Here is an 18,303-nt window from a genome sequence, read left to right as displayed (position 1 = left end):
CAGATACTATTATTAGCTGATGAAACACTTATTATTAGCCTTAAAAGAACTCAAACTGAAAGTTCCAACGCAATAAATTAGCAATTTTAGTCAAAAGTAATAACGAGGCCGGTGGTCGGCATCGGAACGGTTAAATAAGTTTGGGAAAAAATTATGATAACAAAAGCTGAGGGAGAGAAAAATAAATCAGGAATGAGGAAAAAGCTGATTAATCTGGTTAATTTCGGCTGAGCAAAGACGAACAGAATTTTTATTAGATATATTGTTAATTTAGCGAAAATTAAAAAGTTTAATAGAGAAGATTGAAAGAAAATATATACTACTTGTGTAACATATTTGTTCATGTGTCTTACGATCAGTTAGCTCACAGTGAGAGCCAAATATGTGGTGGCATTTTTTTTTTTTTTTAAATCAGTGGTACTTAAAGTATTGGTGTAATTTACAGACCGTCTTTTTCCAGAGTTACTGCAATGTTTTTCATAGAATAGTTAATTGAAAAATCCTGTTTTAGAATAGAGTTCTGAATTTTACAGAACCACACAGTTTCAGTCACTACGCTACTGAATTATTCAGTTAAAATTCTCTTTGGTTTTTTGAATAATAGAATTTTATCGAGAGGAATTAAAACTTTTTTCCTCCAAAGAAAAACTTTTGGTGAATGCATGTGCTGCCCTCTCGTGTTGAACTAATGAACAATTAAATGGTAGATTTATATCGCTTTGTAGTATTTGTGAATTAGCTCGTTCTAAATAATTTTTGTTTATTTAGCGAATTACTCCAAATTTCTTCAGTCACACCTAGTAAACCTAAATAATCTAATTTCCTTATTTAAAAAAAAAAACAATCTGTAACTATCCAATTCCTAAAGATTGCGCAATTATACAACAAATACATTTGCACAACCTAACCATAATTTGTACGACTAACATAATTTTTTTCTCATGCTGTGATAACAGCTACTCCTCTAACAAAAAGGCACAGCAAATATAAACTTACTCATTTATTCTATCTCATATAGAAGCTGTTGCAGCATCACGGATTTTACGCGTAAAGCTGTAGAGAATAAATCCAAACATTTTTAAAAAAAAACAGATCAAATAAATTAAAATTTTATTTATTACGTATAATTTCCGTGATTCTTTCCAACAACGAAATATTCATTAACAATAAAGATTATTAGAAACAAACAATTAAAAAACACATAAAGTTACAAAAATTTCTTGCTGTATTCAATAAATGAATGGGATTTTGCAAAATGTTCAAGAAAAATTAATGTTTCAAAACATAAAATAAAGTATAATACTAATTAATTTTTCAACAAGGTTTTTATACAGGTATGATAATTGATAACAGATCAGTTAATTCTAACAACGTAATGTTTAAAATGTGTGAATTGATAATTATAATACGGAGTTAAAAATTTAAATTTATTAATATTATATAAATTTAAAATACAATAATTACTAATTAGTAATTACTTCACCAAAAAAAATTAATCAAGTTACAGACTAAAATGCTGTATTTAAAATTTTTAGATTCGTTATGATTGAAATTTATAGAGCTATAATTAACAGTTTCAGCTAAATTTTTATTAGTTTTTTTAAACATTTTTATAAATAATATATCACATGTTTGAAATAACAGTTTTGGGAGCGTTAATAGAAAAGATTTCTTATTTTAGTCCTATTTAACTAACAACATTTATTTATATGCTATTTGACTTTAGGTTTTGCAGTTTTCAAATGATATAAGTGCAAGTATTCTCAAATTCACGAGAAATGTTACAAAAAAATTTAGCCATTCAGCTTTTCAATTGTTGCATGGTTTAATAATAGTAAAAATATGTGTACCCTCAATGAAGTATACTAATAATATTCACTGGATATAAAGAAATTATAATTTTATATTATAAGTTAAAAATCTATATCATTTACTTTATGTTATTTCAAATATTTAACATGCAGCTGTAATAGACCCGATCTGTTGCAGCAAACATTTAATTTCAGAAAGCGTTAATGCACGAAGAAAAAAAAGTATGGCAAAAACTACCGGAATATGATATAATTGACCGTGTTTCTGACTCTATGGGAACACCAAAAAGCTCCATATTTTTTACCGAAGCGATTTTGTAATGAGTTTGGTGAAATTAACAATAAAATAATACAGTTTCATAATATGAGATAAAAATTTCGTAAATGAGATTAAATGTTTTATCATGATTTGGTGTATTTAGTTCTGTATTTCTTTTTTCTAAATACGTGGTTTACCAAACATTTAGAAAAACAATATGAGGATTAAGCAAATATAAGAACTAAGATCATTTTTTATTAGAAATTCCTTTATTTATTACCAGAATTACAGTTTTTTTTTAAACCAGAAATGTCTTTACCATATGGTACTGATATTTTACCAATTTTTTTTTCTCCGTGTATTAGGAATGACGTTTTAGCAAGTATATGTATTGACTAATGTCCAAGATACTATGAGCTATGATACTTAATAGTAGAATAAAAGAAACACATATTTTTCATTCACATTTCTGAAAAACTTTAGATTCTTTTGGCAGAGTGTCAATACTTTCACATAAATTTTCTTTTTTGATCGACTCCAATGAAGTTGCCTGAAGGAAAAAAATAAATACTTTCTGAAGCAACTATAAATGATAGCAAATCTATAAATGATAGCAACAAGAGTCAAAATCAAGTCTACTTTTTGCCCAATTTCTCACCATTTAAAAATTCAATGACAAAAAATAAGTAAAATTTGCGTTTTTTTTATATTTAAGGAGATAAACTTTAAAACAATTGCATTGTACTATTTTTTTAAACAATTGCACTCTTGTATTATTCAATAAAAATTTATAAGTCGATGCTAAATTATAAACAGAACTTGGTTAAAATGTAGATCACGGTTTCTAGTCACTATGGCTTAGAAAATTCATTAAAATATAAAAGCTCACTTAATTAATCTTCATAGTAGCGACATATTCTACAACTTTGAACAACATTTATCTAATAATTATTGTAATCCCATACGATATTCATAATTTTAAATACCTTTGTAGTTTTTAAAAGAAGTATATCTCATAATAATTATATTTTAATTTAGTTTAATAATACAATAATGTTGAAACTATATTTCTCACATTGTAGCTACCCCCTATATTTTGGGGGTCAAAAATCCAAATCCGACGGAAAAAAAATTCATGTTTATACAGAGAAAATGCGTTTTTGTGTCTAATTTCGTAACTTAAAACATCGTGTCCACTGATGACTTGCATCTTTAAAGAACCATTTCGAACCCTTAGAGCCACTAAGATTTAGTCCTAGAACGTGAAGACCCGATCATTAGATTAAAAGTTATTATGAGTGATCCATTTATTTATTTGTTTATTTTATTTATTTATTATTATTTTTTTGCAAACTGTACATAAAAATAAACGGTTTTTTCCGTTTTGCTGATAATTTATTATCTCTCCAAATCTTTAAATTATTTAAAACTTAGTAATCAAGACGGAGATGCAGACTGGAATGTCAAACCATTAGAACTGAAATAGCATCACAAGAGACTTTTAAATTTGCTCTAAGGTGGCCTAGTATTGTAAAGGTGGTAAAGTTGTAAGTGTGTATATTTTTTCAATTATAACAGAGAAATTTGCCTTCGAGTCTTATAACTGATTCGGAAATTTTTCTAGAATTAACCTGTCTTTGAAAATTACACACAAACTGAACAAATCTCTCCCTTCTTTGTTTCGTTTTTACAAATCGCCGATTATTTTAAGGGATATCCGGTACATCAAAGAGGATTATATGTCGAGGATCTTATACTACGTAAAAACTAAGTATTTGTGTACAAAACAATCTCCTAAAAATGCAAATTTATTAAACTTCAGTTTTATCCGTGCAAAAATAAAATTTCCGATGAAAGCATCAAAAATCTTTTTTAAAGATTTGTTTCATTATGATCGTTACGTTGGTATTTGCCAAGTTCTTTAAAAAAAATATCGAAATTGTAAACGTTCAATGAAAGTAATATCATGCTTTTTTTAAATTTTCAAAATTTTGGGGCAAAATAAACATATTTTACGCGTTGCAAATAAATTTAAAATTCTTCATTGTAATAAATACTTGAGAAAAAATGTGCTGAAATATCTCCAAAACAAATAATAGTCGAATTTGAAAACCCGTGTATTCGAATTGAAACAGCATAAACTCCTTTTTAAGCAAACTGCATAATCTCAGAAGCGTCGTGAAGCTATAAATATGTGAGAGAGAGACTGCGGGCGAGATTCGTACCAATAAGGACTCCAAATTCGCAGTTAGACGCTCTAACACCCATGGTTATTCATCCTAAACTAGGAAGAGTTAGAAAGCTTTATATAGATGTAATGTCGCATTTTGACATATTTATTGCCACCTTCAATGGTACAACGGATGGCAATGTGGAAATTATAGCTCCAATAACTTAGTCAGATGATCTGAAATTTTAATTGCGCATATTGTTTATTTCTTAAAAATTATTAAGCGATAGGTCATAATGTGACTATATAAAGCTTCCGAACTCCCCCTGGACTTGAGTGTACAACTATGACGGTTAGAACATAGTACTACGAACCCCGAGATATTTTGTTCGAATCCTACCAGCAGCCAACGAATATCTCACACATTTGCTTCCAACGCATCACTATAAGCATTTTGCTCAAAATGCTTAGTGCTGCTTTAGTTTTGAATACATGGGGCTTTCAAATGTTATTCATTTTGATGCACTTTTTTAGAAATGAAAACTTTTCTTACGTGAGTTAAACCACTGTCTGATGATTTCACAAATTTAACATTGAATACGTGTTTATAAAACCAAACAGCTAAAGGTGTTATTAATCTTTCATCCACGGGTTTTCCTCTCTGGCAGCCTGTGAACAAAAATAAAATCGAAACTTCAGATTCCTTCGAATTGTTTATTTATATTTTAAAAAAACATTCCCTAAGTAATATTAATCGCATAGAATCATATCCCAACTGCAAATTTAAATTGTAATGATGGTAAGAAACATGAAACAGACGTAGTTAAATTTTTGTAGTATTTTTTCCAATTTTTTTTTAAAGCATATTCGTTGCATGTTTTTTGTTTAAAAAATAATCCTGATTAAAAATCTCCACACTTTTACTAGTTCATACACTTTGTTGATACATTTAGATAGAATATTAACCTGCGCTAAGAAGCATCTTCCTATTTTGTAATTTATATTACAATTTTAATGAATTTGTTTATTTATTAATTTACTTTAAAAAAAACTTCTTTCGACAGAACATCAGTATGCCTGTCAAAAATAGTGGATCGTTTTATTTGATTAGTAAAAATAACTATTGACAATTTGTAAAACTTTTAAGGATTTTATCTCAAAAATGTAAAGCAATACAATTATTCACTTTCCAATTTTAAGTATTTTCGCACTGAACATTTGGCTGTTTTCCGATATATTGAAATTTAATTTGATTATTTTTTGAAATGATGAAGATCTATTTGGATGATGCTGAAAATATTTCTTAATATGAGATACCCTGAAACGAACATATTTATTAAAAATTTAAAAACAGATAATCGTATAATACTTATAAATCTTTTTTTTTTCATAGCCATAGTTGAACAGCAGGCCCAATTTTGGGTTTGCGATTACTAATGTTCAACTCTGTCGATTTGTAATTTTGAAACCAATCCGGAAGACACGGGAACTCCAGGATCAAATATTGGGAGAAATTTTACCATCGTGGAAGACTTCTTGATGCAACTAATCCGCATTTGCATAACATGGAGAGGAAAGCCAGGAAAACCTCTCACGGTTGGCATGACGGCAAGGGGACTCTAATCCATGATCCGCCTACAACTGAGAATGTTTTTACGTCTGCACTGTGGTCGGTGCGAGCCGGGTGCGGGATTCGTAGCGACCAACCATCGCTGGGGTACGGATCCGGTTCACCTTATTGGAAGGCGAATGCTCTATACCTTGTGCAACCACGGCTTCTTAGAAACCTTTAAACCATGAAAAAACTCTGATTGCAGAATTCTAATGATCTGATAATGCCATTAAAAATCAAAAGAGAATCTCAAATTCTATTTGGGAGACACTGTTGTATTTGATATGTTTCGTAAGGAACTACAGAATAGAATAAATATTCAACATCAGTGTATTTGTGAATGTTAAATGAAGATGATGAAAAACTTATTTCCAGCTTTCTCCTCTTTTCCAGTCATCTTTGATAGCTAAATTAAGCTAAAAGCTCTCATTAAGCTCACTTAGCTAAATTAAATGAAATTAAAAAAGTGTTGAACCATATGAAGGGGAACCTGGCCTCCTTTTGGAGAAATGCATGCATTGTTTTAAATTCTTTTTTATACTGAATAATTTCAAAAATAAAAACAAAAATTCTCACAGTCATTTCTTGAAAATATTTGAAATTTAAAGTTATAAGAAAATCATGCCCATTTTTTTTCTTCAAAACTAAAAACTTTCTCTTTCAATAGTAAAATGTATGTATTTACTTTAAATAAAAATGTTTATAACATAATTTATCTTCAGAATTATAGCATTAAAAAAATTTGAAAAAAAAAACAATAGAAAAAATTTTAAAATTTAAATTTTTCTTTAATTATCTACGTGATATGCATAAACCATTTTTGGTTTACACCTAGCATGAAGACATATTAATGTAAATCATTTTATACATACATTTTCCAAAATTCATGCAGTTTTCTTTAATGGGATTTGTTATAGATTGTTTTAAAGTTGGAAAAAAACATGAAAAATTATCATAAAAATAAAAAAGATTCTTCAAAGTTTTAGCATAATTTATAGTTCAAGACATGGGGGGAAATGAAACCAAATCATATTTCACTCTTTAAATGAATACAAATTTTTCACCTTTCAGCGAAAGATAGTGAAATACATTTATTTTTTATTATTATTAAAAAAACGCTCATGATTTTTATAGTTTATACACTCTCGACCCTTTTAATATGGATCCTTGAATCAAGGACTTTTTTAAAATTCCAACATTTTTAAGGATATCTAAAACATTTGACTAAATCCCTTACCTGTAATAAAACTAACAAGTAAACCAATGACGAAAACTGTGCAAAATCCAATCACACACAGGTATAAATATGATAGCCGGAAAACATAACTTATATCCTCGCTGAAAAAAAAATAATTTTAGTAAGTGCAGATATAAGTTCTATCATTTGTCTCACATTTAAAATAGGATTAAATGTATACACGATTTTTTTTCTGTTTTAACATGTCACAAGATTTGTAAATAGAATTAAATATTCAGCTAATAAATGTATGTAAACCATTTTTCACAAAGATTCATTTAGAAAGAAATAAAAAATTTTACGCTACATTCAAAAAATTCTATACATGAAAATATCCGTTACTTGTTTTTTTCTTGGTGAGAAAAATGAGAATAACTTGTCGCATTAATTCCCGTAATGTTGTAGTACAAATCTGGGCAACCTTCATATGACACTGGATCTTCTGGTATGTATACTGGATTGAGGAACTGACCAATACCAAACCACATAGACGTTGCGAAACCACTTAGAAGACCAATGCCTGCGCCCTTAAAATAAAATAGGTATTAAATAAATAATTAAAAGAAATTGAAGGAGTAAGATATTACTTGATCAGAAGCTTCATTTGCTTCAAAAAATATAAACTGGAAATAACAATCTACTACTTTCAAGCACTCAATAACAGACGCGCAGAAATAAGACGTGAAACAAGTCTTGAAAATGGGTGATTGTATTTGAGCGCTTGAAACGTGTCTACTGTTATTTCTAATTTTTAGAAGCTGATGAAGCTTTTAATCAAGTAAAAATAAGCAGTACTAGATTTTTTAGTGCACATAAACATAAACCGGTTTGAAATTATCTTAATCCGAAGGAAAATTAATTAAGTCCTTCAAGAGCAAAAATTCAGAATTCAACATTTAAGAATCATCAGTAAAAATAATTACATTTTTAATATTTATTTTTATTTTAGTTATGCGTGATTGAGAGACTTTAAAGTGCTTTGAGAATTTTCAATTTAAGTGGAGAATACGATCATTAAATTAGATAAATAATAATACTCCGTCCTCTGCTACGTAAAAGATGAACGTAAAACGCGAAAGTTAAAATATTAGCTTGTTGTTAAGCCGTCAATGGTCTCTTACGACAGAAAAAAATTTTATTGTTGTATATTGTAAGACTTAGTTGAACCTAACCAAAGTTGAACCAAAGTTATAAAGTTAGTTAAACCAAAATTGACCGACAACTTTCCTGTTTTCAATTAAACTTCTCTACACATACCTTTTCAAATTGCATTGTATCTAAATCGGGAGAAAAAAATTATTAGTTGTATTTTAAATAGATATCTTTAAATCAGCACGTTTTTCCTAAACCTTAATATAAAACTAAAACCGTTTATTCCGTGCAAACGAAATAATTCAAAGCAAAGGAAAGCAATTTTATTTTATAATTTCATAACCGTCGTAGAACATCGGACCAATTTTTTGAATTTACTACTGCCATTGATCAACTCCGTAGCCTTGTAATTTTGAACCCAATCCAGAAGACAATGCATCTCCTGGATCATGTATTGAAAGAATTTTACTTTTGATGGATTTTTGGAGGACTTTATGATGGAACTAACCTCAAAACCAAATGGAGAGGAAAACCACTAAAACCCTCCTCTGTTAGCCTAACGACAAAGGAACTGAGAATATTTTACATTAGCACTGTGGTCTTTGCGAGCCGGGTGCGGAATTCGTATCGAAAAGTCATCGCTGGGATTCGAGCCCGGGTTACCTCATTAGGAGGCAAGTGCTGTATCTCCTGAACCACTACAGCTTTGTTTCTATTCTGCTATTGATTTTAACTAAAGACTTATGATATTTTTCCTACTACAATAACAATGAGTACCATCCGGCATTAACAGGAAGATACGTTATCAGCAACCATTAATAATGTAAACTATTTTTTTCCTTATAAATAAAATTATAGGTATTACGTTCTTAAAGGTAGAAAATGAATTGAAAATCTATAAAAAAAAAAAGAAAATATTAATGGTCTTACCAAAAAAAGAAAAAAAGAAAAAACATGTCAAATGTTTTATAATAATAAGTTTGAAACCGTTTTGAAGTATTAAGTTATATTAGAGTCATACTCTGATGCAGAAACTCATTTACGCAATTTCAAATTAAATTCAGAATTAATGCATTATATGTTACGCATTCTATGTTTTTTATTTTACTTAAGTGTTTTTAACAGCATTGTCATGTTAATAAAAGAGAAAAAATATTTATATTAAAAAACTACATGAATATTTAAAAAGAAAACCGCAATGCTTTTTGTTGTTCAATATAATTATTAAATAATTTCATTAAGAAACAAAATTTTTTGCAAAAAAAAATTTACCTTGTTATGGTCCACGGGCCATACTGAGGTTAAAATTACCACGCCACTCGGAACCACGATGATTCAGTGATCAAAATTTACTATAATTAAACGTCTAAATAAGTTAATTTGAAAGTTCAAACTTATTTGTCGAAATAAGCTTTCAAATACTAATGTTTCTTCCTGAGCTGTCATAAGGTTCGATTCCTATTGGCGGCTTGAAGAGCACCCAACTTCCGATCGATGGGTCGGATAAGTTCTGCCGGCTAGATCGCAACGCTAACCCCGTTGTTACCATTTTCTTGAAATTGCAGTACTTTAACATCCACTACTCCCAGCCCTTACGATGGACTGTTGAGGGAATGCTTTAATTTCCAACGGGAAAAGTGGAAAAAATGTCTTTATATCTCTAAATGCAGGATGCTTTCTAAAGTAAGCTTTACACTATCCATAACTGTAGCTCTACATTTCTTTGGTTTAATCTAGATTAATTTTGATTTAATGTTGATATAATCTACACTAGTAGGTTTAGCTAGACGTTTCTTCCTCTAATTAGAAAATGTGCTGCACTAATGAGTGCTGCAAGTCTCGTGTTCCATTGCCTATTGCCATCTTTGTCATAACCCCATTACCATCATTGTCATGAAATTGTAGAACCTTAACATCCATTAATTTTGATAATTCTTGATTAATTGTGATATAATCTGCATTAATTAGGTTTAGATAGATGTTTTCTCCACAGATTAGAAAATGTAGGCTCATTACTAATAAGTGCTGCAAGTCTCGTATTCCATTGCCTATTGCCATCATTGTCATGATAATGTAGAACCTTAACATCCATTACACCCTGTGCTCATGAAAGGGGGGTTGAAGGAATGCTTTAATTTTTCGGCTGGAAAAGTGGAAAAATTGTCTTTTATTCTCTAAATGCAGGATGTGTTACAAAGTAAGTTTTACAATATTCATAGCTATAGTTAAACATTTCTTTAACTTGATCTAAATTAATTTTGATTTAATCTTGATATGATTGATAGGTTTAGCTGGGTCTTTCTTTCACAGATTAAAAAATTTGAGCACTTCACTAATAAGTTCTTCAAGTCTGGTATCCCATTCCCGCAGAAGTACCAATTCAACCTTGCCTTTTTCTTAAAAACTCTGTATGGTCAATAAAATAAAAAAGTATCTCAATATAATGTCAAATGTTGTTTCATATAGAAATTTCCTTTCGACTTTTTTTCCTAGACTACTATAAAACTATAATTAGGATATAATATCTATATTTATAAGGTAACTATAATATAAGCTAAGAATTATCTTCAGGTTAACTACTTTATCGGTAAGCAGACTACGTTAATGCGAAAAGTTTAAATAGTTAATAGTTTGAACAGTTTTTTAAAATGTAAAATAGGTTATAAATATTTGTAGAGCAGTCAACATTTACCCATGCATTTACGAATGGGAAAAACATTCCTAATGTAAAAATTCCCAACATTGGACCTCCCACAATTCCGTGCACAAGCATAGCAGCCTAGAAAAAAATTAGGATAAATTAAATAAATAACCAATTATAACAACTAATAGCTAAATTATAAGCAATAGTTATAAAAAGTAATTTTAAATCTAAATTTGAAAAGCAATGAGAAGCATTCATTTAAGTTATTCTACTCACATTATTCCTTAATTTGTGAAAATTAGGTAACTGGTGATTGCTCACTTTCATTTCAGTCACTTATATAAAAACTATTGCGATTGAATATCGCTCATGAAAAGTGTGAGATAATGAGTGAGGAATGAGAAAGTAGTGGAAAATCTTCGTGTATTAACTGTAGCTTACGTCTTTTGAAATTACTTAAGCTATTGGAAGTTTAACTCCCACTGCGGACACCACATATACATACTCTTTTCTCTAAATCATGAGGATTTTCCGCTCTTTATTCTCGCTTCTTACATCAATTTAAATTGCCGTTTGTTATTCCAACAGAAATTTATTAAAAAAAAATACATGGAATTGTTAACATTCCAACAAATAATTTCTACAGAATATTTAAACAATTATGCAAATTTAAATAATTTAACTAAGAGAGAAATAAAAATCTTCTGTATTATTATATTTTTATATAATTTCAACACTATAAAAACTGTATTTTTCGAATCAATATATCGAACAGAATGGAATGACATATATCCAGTGTGTTTTTCTGTGTTCCATACAAAAAGTGTTTTTCTTTTCACATTTTAGGATGAAAGCTGTTTGTCATGGTTTCAATTTTTTGATTCGCTTTTGAAACGTATAAGTACTGTGTGACTCTATACATTTATATACCCTCTTATTGTTCTGGTAAAAAAATTAACAAAAAGGCACTAGCTCAAACAGAGACGAAATCGTCTGATTGGCTTCACAAAGTGAGAGTTAAAGATAAAACCCTAAATTATTTGCTTTTTGGGTTGGACCAAGATGAGCTATAAAGTCGATTTAAATAAATAACCAAACATTTCTATAAAAACTTTCAAAAAATAACATATTTAATTAAAACAAAACAATCAAACAATATCAGAATGCGTGAAAATATGTCTCCGATGAATTTTCTTACAAGAATTGAAAAGTTTTTTCTTTCTTTGCAAGTTTCTCCTAAACATTTGAAGATTTGTTTTCATTTAGGCAAATTATGTGGCTTTTATAAAATACTTAATATTAAATGTATCTTCAATTCATTTGTTATCTTGTATTTTACTAGTTACTATTGGAATTTTTTTTTCAAAAATTGCTTCCAACTAATTCTATTTGATTCGAGTTTTACTTGAAATCCCTATCTCACCATATTTTAATTTTGCAAAAAATTTTCAATAAATGCTTATTGTAGAAAAATATTTAAAAATAACTTCTTTTGTATACTTAATTATAGCGTGATGTAACTGTATAGAATTGTTAAATTTTATCTTACTTGTAGAATACTGGTCACTTTGTGTACAACAAAAGTGAAAGCAATGGTCAAAAGCCCGAAACTCAAACCTAAAATATCAAAAAAAAATTTACAAATTGTATTTTATTCAATATTTTATTCTACAATTTTCTGAATGTTTTTTTTTTGTCAAATCCTTATTTTCTTAAATAATTTAAGTAGATTTAAAAAATTATCGAAGGAGGAGGAATTGTAAGCAATAAGTAGAAATAGAAATCATTCGAAATAACTTAATAATTTATTTTTTTACGGGGAAAATAAAGTAGTAAGAGAAGCTATTCATCTAAAACTAGATCAAGAATGTATTATTTTTTATAAAATTTCATACTCATGTTTAATCTATGCATCTTATAAATATTCTTTTACTAAGATATCCTTAAAATGATTAAATTTTAATTACTGATCTTCTGACTAAACTTTTTGGGGTCATATTTTCCAAATTACAACCCTTTTTACCATTGAAGTAGGAAATTAGCATGCTATGATGCGTCATTGCAGCGGCCACTATATAAAACTTCCTAACTCTCTCTGATCTGGAGTGTACAACTACAGTGTACAATTATCTCCTGCTACGAATCCAGAGGTCCTTATTCAAATCCTACTGTAAGCCAACGAACATCTCCCCCTCCCCCAAGCATTTCTCGCTCGACATAATTTTTAAGGCTATGCATAGTACACAAAATGATGCTTCAAAGCTGAATATATAAGGTTTTCAAATTATACTATTATTAGTTTCGGAGCCATTTTGACTTATTTTTTCTCAACTTTATGAAACTCTTTTTTTTTTCAGTGTTTTCTTGCTCTTTATTAAATGGCTTTCGCTAATTTAACTACGCCATATAATTAAAGATATCTTATTTTATTGTGCTTATTAAAGGAAATTCAGAAAACTTGCATACATTCGAATTTTGGAGAGGCCTAACCTTTTGGTTTATCTTATTATCATAGTTTAAAATATTTAAAAGCAAAAATAAGCATAACATTCTGTTTTACGTCATTGTTACTTCTCCAGTTAATCATATATTGTTAAAAAAAGTTTCGTGTTGCGTTGATAATAACGTTTAAATTTATAACATTTCCTTCAATTTTAAAAAGTGGTACGAAACCAACGTGACTGTCATAAATATCCCCCTCAAGTAAAAAGTACCAAGTGAGGTGTTTCTTTATCATTTATATAAAAGATACGTTTCAGAAGAATGTTATCCCATTAAAAAACTAGATAATACATTTTTTAACTTGTAACAATTTTGTAAATATTGAAAAATTATGTTAAATTGAAAGCAAATAAAACTTTGTGAATGCACTGGCTATCATAAATTAAAGAAAAATCATAAAAAGGACTTTAACTAAAGAAATTTAATGAAACTAGCACACAATAATGTGCAAATAATAATGTATCAAAAAGGCAGAAAAATATTAACCAGACAATTGTGATGTCACAGGAATTAGCATATGTATGAAATGAATAAATCAGATGTGTCAGTTCGGAATAGAAAAAGTACCTTCAGTATGAAGTATGATCATTTCTACCAGCAATACAGCACATGTGTGATGCTTTCACTTACACCGAAGAGCCATTACATTATGACCACCCTGCTAATAATATGTAGGGCCACCTTTAGCCCTCAAAACTGCTAGCAACCGCCGTGGCATTGATTCCACAAGGTGCTGATAGGTAATCTGAGGTATCTGGTACCAAGCGCTCACCAACTGGTTCTGCAATTCCCTCACATTGAAATTTGGTTTTCCAAGTTGGACCACTAATGCTCAATTGGATTAAGGTTAGGTGAATTTGGGGGCCAAGACATGACATGAAAGTCACTAGAATGTTCCTCGACGATTCGACCCTTATGACATGGTGCATTATCCTGTTCGTGAACACTATCCCCCGCAGAAAAAAACTGCTGCCATGAATGGGTGAACCTGGTCTGCAACTATGTTCAAGTAGCTTACAGACGTCAGGGATTGTTCTATGAGGATTATAGGTCCTAATGTGCCCCCATGAAGACATTGTTTCTGGGCGAGCAACCATGAAAACCAGGGCGAGCCCATTGTTATAGATGGAGGGTGGTCATAATGTAATGGCTCTTCGCTGTATGTGATCTACTAGTTTAGTTGGAAGTGTGGGCCATTCTTTCTGCAAAGCAGTTTCAGCATTGACCGTTCCACGTCGAACGTCTGTGCGTCCACCCACAGGTCTTTGCATCCAAACCACACACAGCTCTTTTACGGATGTTTGATGGATGATATCAGGTTCCATGTTCTCTTCAAATCAAACAACGCCTAGCATCGGTTTGGAAGCTAAACCTGAACTCATATTTGAAGAGAACAACCCTCCTTTGTACAGCCGTTCAGTGGACATTTTACTATGCCCATATCAAACGTTCTTTCCTATGGCATGACGAAAGAGGCAAGAAAATGGTTGGTTGGATAAATATCGGTCATTTGCTCTTGTCGAAGCATTTAGCTGTCCTTGACTGAACCTTCTGGATGCCAAACCTGCGATTAGAAATTGTTGCCAAAGTCTGTGAACCACAGAAGGACTTAGATTTAGCCACCTTAGCTCTACTTTGCCTTGTTGCTAGTCTTTCAATAGATCTCCAACGCAACGCAGTTCCTCAAATAAATGATGCCCGGCTGTCATTGCCACAAATTGGCTTGTTGAAATTTCTCATTTCTGAAACATAGCAAAATTTACAAGCTTGAGATCAAACATGCAATTTTATGCTCTCTGCACATAACGCCATTCCATGGCTGCGCTACTAATTTACATATTGCAGTTTTAGTTAGCAACTCTTATTTGACAACAATCTTAAATTTTATTGGGATTGACTTATTTTAGGAAAATTTGCCACCATTTTTGTAATTTTTCCTTCATTTATGATAACCAGTATACTATCTAGTGCAGATATAAAGACTATTAAAATGCTTACTTAGTATTTTCCCTATTCTAGTAGCAGTTCTTTCTGACATATTTTTACCAATATAAATTTTTATAAAATCCTCTAAGACAGTAGCTGCTAACGAGTTCATACCAGTTGCCATCGTGCTATAAATATTGGATAGATAAATAAAAGTAAGATATATTTTTATTATTAATAATTTTTTATCAATGCGAAATCATACGCAGTAATAAACCACCTATAGCATGTTACATAAGTGAAAATACACATACATTGTTAAATACACTGTTGCATTACTCATACATGTAAAAAAATAACATTTTCTCTCTCAGAATTTCCCATCAGCATTTTAATATTTCAAATATATAAAAATGTTTTAAAAAAAGGTGTGAACAAAGGTTTTTCAGTTACTAACTCAGTTTTTTTCAACATTTTTACTGACTATTTGGTAATTAATTTGGGGTAAAATTAACGGTTTGGTACCATTTCGAGCAACAGAAAATGTAGAAATCGTTTCTGTTGGGTAATAAGCTAATTTGTAAACTGGTAAGTATATATTTGAGATTGCATTAACTTTGATTCCAGAATTCCATGAAAACAATCATATTTAAGCAATCCTTTTCTTTAGCTTGGATATTGGATAAAAAAAAATCCGAAACGTTTAACTTTACAGAAACTGCAGCCTGTTCAAATTGTACATTAAAATAAGTATTACAAGTTTTAAGGAAGCTTAATACTAATATTTCAGAATATGCTTAGAGTTTGGAAATATATATATATATATATATATATATATATATATATATATATATATATATATATATATATATATATATATATATATATATATATATATATATATATATATATATATATATATATATATATATATATATATATATATATATATATATATATATATATATATATATATATATGAAATTATGAAATTGCAGGAATTTAAAATGGTTCTTGAAGATAAGGAATACTATGGTACATAATAGCTCATTGTATTTTCAGATATACGGAGTAATCAGTTACTGCTAGCGTTCCACGCATCTACAAACGTTACAATCAACTGGCCTACTTGCCCAACTGCACTTACAATGTTTACATTGAGTTTTATTTAGTTTACCCTCTATGGTACCCTTCATTTTGTGTAGTTTGTTTTTACTTTTTCTTCTTTCTTCTCTCAGACCGTTGGTTGTACTTCGAACTGCCTTCACAAAAATATGCTGGATTGAAACATATGCTTTTTAGAATCTGAAGGAAATCAACTTGGTTTTACCAATGAGCTCCTGGAACTATGAATTGCGAGTAGTACTTTGAATATAACCTTTTAGTGTGCAACAATTAATAGTACCTGTCATTACCTGTTATTACCTGTATATATCTGTCATAATTATATAAGAATTAACTTGCATTACTTGTCTTTAATATTACCTGTCCTTTTCCGCTGAAGTTAGTATTGCATACCTGCCAACTTTTTTTCTCTTCAAAGAAGCTAGTGATAGCAAAATCAAATTAGAATAGACATTATAAGCACATTGTAAGTAGTAGATCTTCAATACATATGTTTAAATTATTTAAATGTAACGCTAGTCAAAGTCATTTTAAATAAATTTATTAATTCCAAAATCGAGTTAAGGGTCATAAAAATGGCTTCCAGATTAATTGTAAAATTAAATCTTCCTGAAAATCCAGAAGAGTTAGCAGGTATCATATTGTCTGCTGTTGGCTGCTAAAACAAATATGACTGGTAGTTTCAACAAAAATAAAGAATACGACAACTTCCTAAGTAAGATGATCTCTTATTTTCACATGCAATACATCACAACTTTTAAAAATAATTGAGTTCATTAACTTATAATATCGTGTGAAACTGCCGCAAAAATTTAACCACGATATTACCGTGTACCTGTTCTTATCTGTCATTTCAGCCTTATTCTTAATTTAAAGTTGAGGCAAACATGAACTATATGTTTTAATTGGAGATACAAGTATTATTGATCAAAGTTCAACAGATTTTCCTCTCATTTCTCAGTTTCTAATCTTCCCTTACAATGATGAACAGTTAAATGTTATTGTTTACCTGACAGCTCCACTGTAAACGCCAGCTACAAACAACCCTGGGAGTCCTTGAAACTTTCCAAATGTTTCCATAACAAATCTGGGAAAGAGCTGAAAAATGTGGAAGTAGAAACTGGATTCTCACATTTAGCAACTCATTAAAACAATTAAGCAAAATAATAAATAGTGCGTTGCTTAAAATACTTACCTGATCAGGAGCTTGGATTAATTTTGTTCCAATCGGATCACACTGCCAATAGTAAGCATAAATAACTAAACCAGCAAAGCCAGTTAAAATATTAAGTATAATTACAGCTGGTAAATTGAGCCAAACGCACCTGAAAAAGATTTCGAAAATACAAAAAAAGTCATTAATAAAAAAATTGTGACACACATCTACAAAAATAAAGTTATCTAAAATTATCTGGCTGAAACATTTTCGTTATATTGTTATTTATTTAATATTTTCATATAATATATTATATTTATTATATTTAACATTTTCATTATTATATTATCATTATATAATAATTAATGTAAGCTCATAATTTCTATAAACTTTCCAAATATAAAGTTTATTTAGACCTCTAAACATATGATCCTTTACTTAAAATGTTTGACTCGCAGAGTATGACTCGTATCCTGATGGCAGCCATCAGGAGACGAATCATATGCCTCCGGGTTCCTGGCAGGATCCTTTAACCATCACTGTTTAACACCCCAGGTCAGAGAGAGTTGTATATTGGACGCCGGCACAGCCAATCATGACATACAGTCCATTCGCTTGAAATTTTTTAAGATAAAGAGAAAAAAGCAAAAATTTAAATTATAATTACCGATCACCTGACTAAACTATAGGAACCATATTTCCCAAACTGCAACTCTTAGTATCATCATAATTTGAAACAATTATGTCACGATAAGTCATGTTGGGGGCC

The 18,303-nt window shown here is 29.8% G+C and overlaps 1 protein-coding gene across 2 annotated transcripts in view; it reads right to left on the bottom strand.

Annotated features, from left to right (window-relative positions):
- Window positions 1–2,320: 2,320 nt before the first annotated feature.
- LOC107444054 (sodium-coupled monocarboxylate transporter 2) overlaps window positions 2,321–18,303 on the bottom strand; it is a 29,449-nt gene continuing 13,466 nt past the window's right edge. For both annotated transcript variants that reach the window (XM_043045345.3, XM_043045343.3), the window contains exons 8-16: window positions 17,574–17,703; window positions 17,388–17,476; window positions 15,326–15,441; window positions 12,375–12,442; window positions 10,874–10,960; window positions 7,432–7,616; window positions 7,090–7,190; window positions 4,794–4,909; window positions 2,321–2,620 (exon numbers count right to left, since the gene is read on the bottom strand). In XM_043045345.3, coding sequence (XP_042901279.2) covers window positions 2,528–2,620; window positions 4,794–4,909; window positions 7,090–7,190; window positions 7,432–7,616; window positions 10,874–10,960; window positions 12,375–12,442; window positions 15,326–15,441; window positions 17,388–17,476; window positions 17,574–17,703 — 985 coding nt within the window. In that variant the 3' untranslated portion in view covers window positions 2,321–2,527. The remainder of the gene's footprint in view (window positions 2,621–4,793; window positions 4,910–7,089; window positions 7,191–7,431; window positions 7,617–10,873; window positions 10,961–12,374; window positions 12,443–15,325; window positions 15,442–17,387; window positions 17,477–17,573; window positions 17,704–18,303) is intronic.

The sequence above is a fragment of the Parasteatoda tepidariorum genome, chromosome 6 (assembly GCF_982258835.1).
Source record: "Parasteatoda tepidariorum strain Cologne lab strain chromosome 6, Ptep-v5.0, whole genome shotgun sequence".
NCBI classification, from domain to species: domain Eukaryota; kingdom Metazoa; phylum Arthropoda; class Arachnida; order Araneae; family Theridiidae; genus Parasteatoda; species Parasteatoda tepidariorum.
This window is presented reverse-complemented; position numbering and strand designations above follow the sequence as displayed.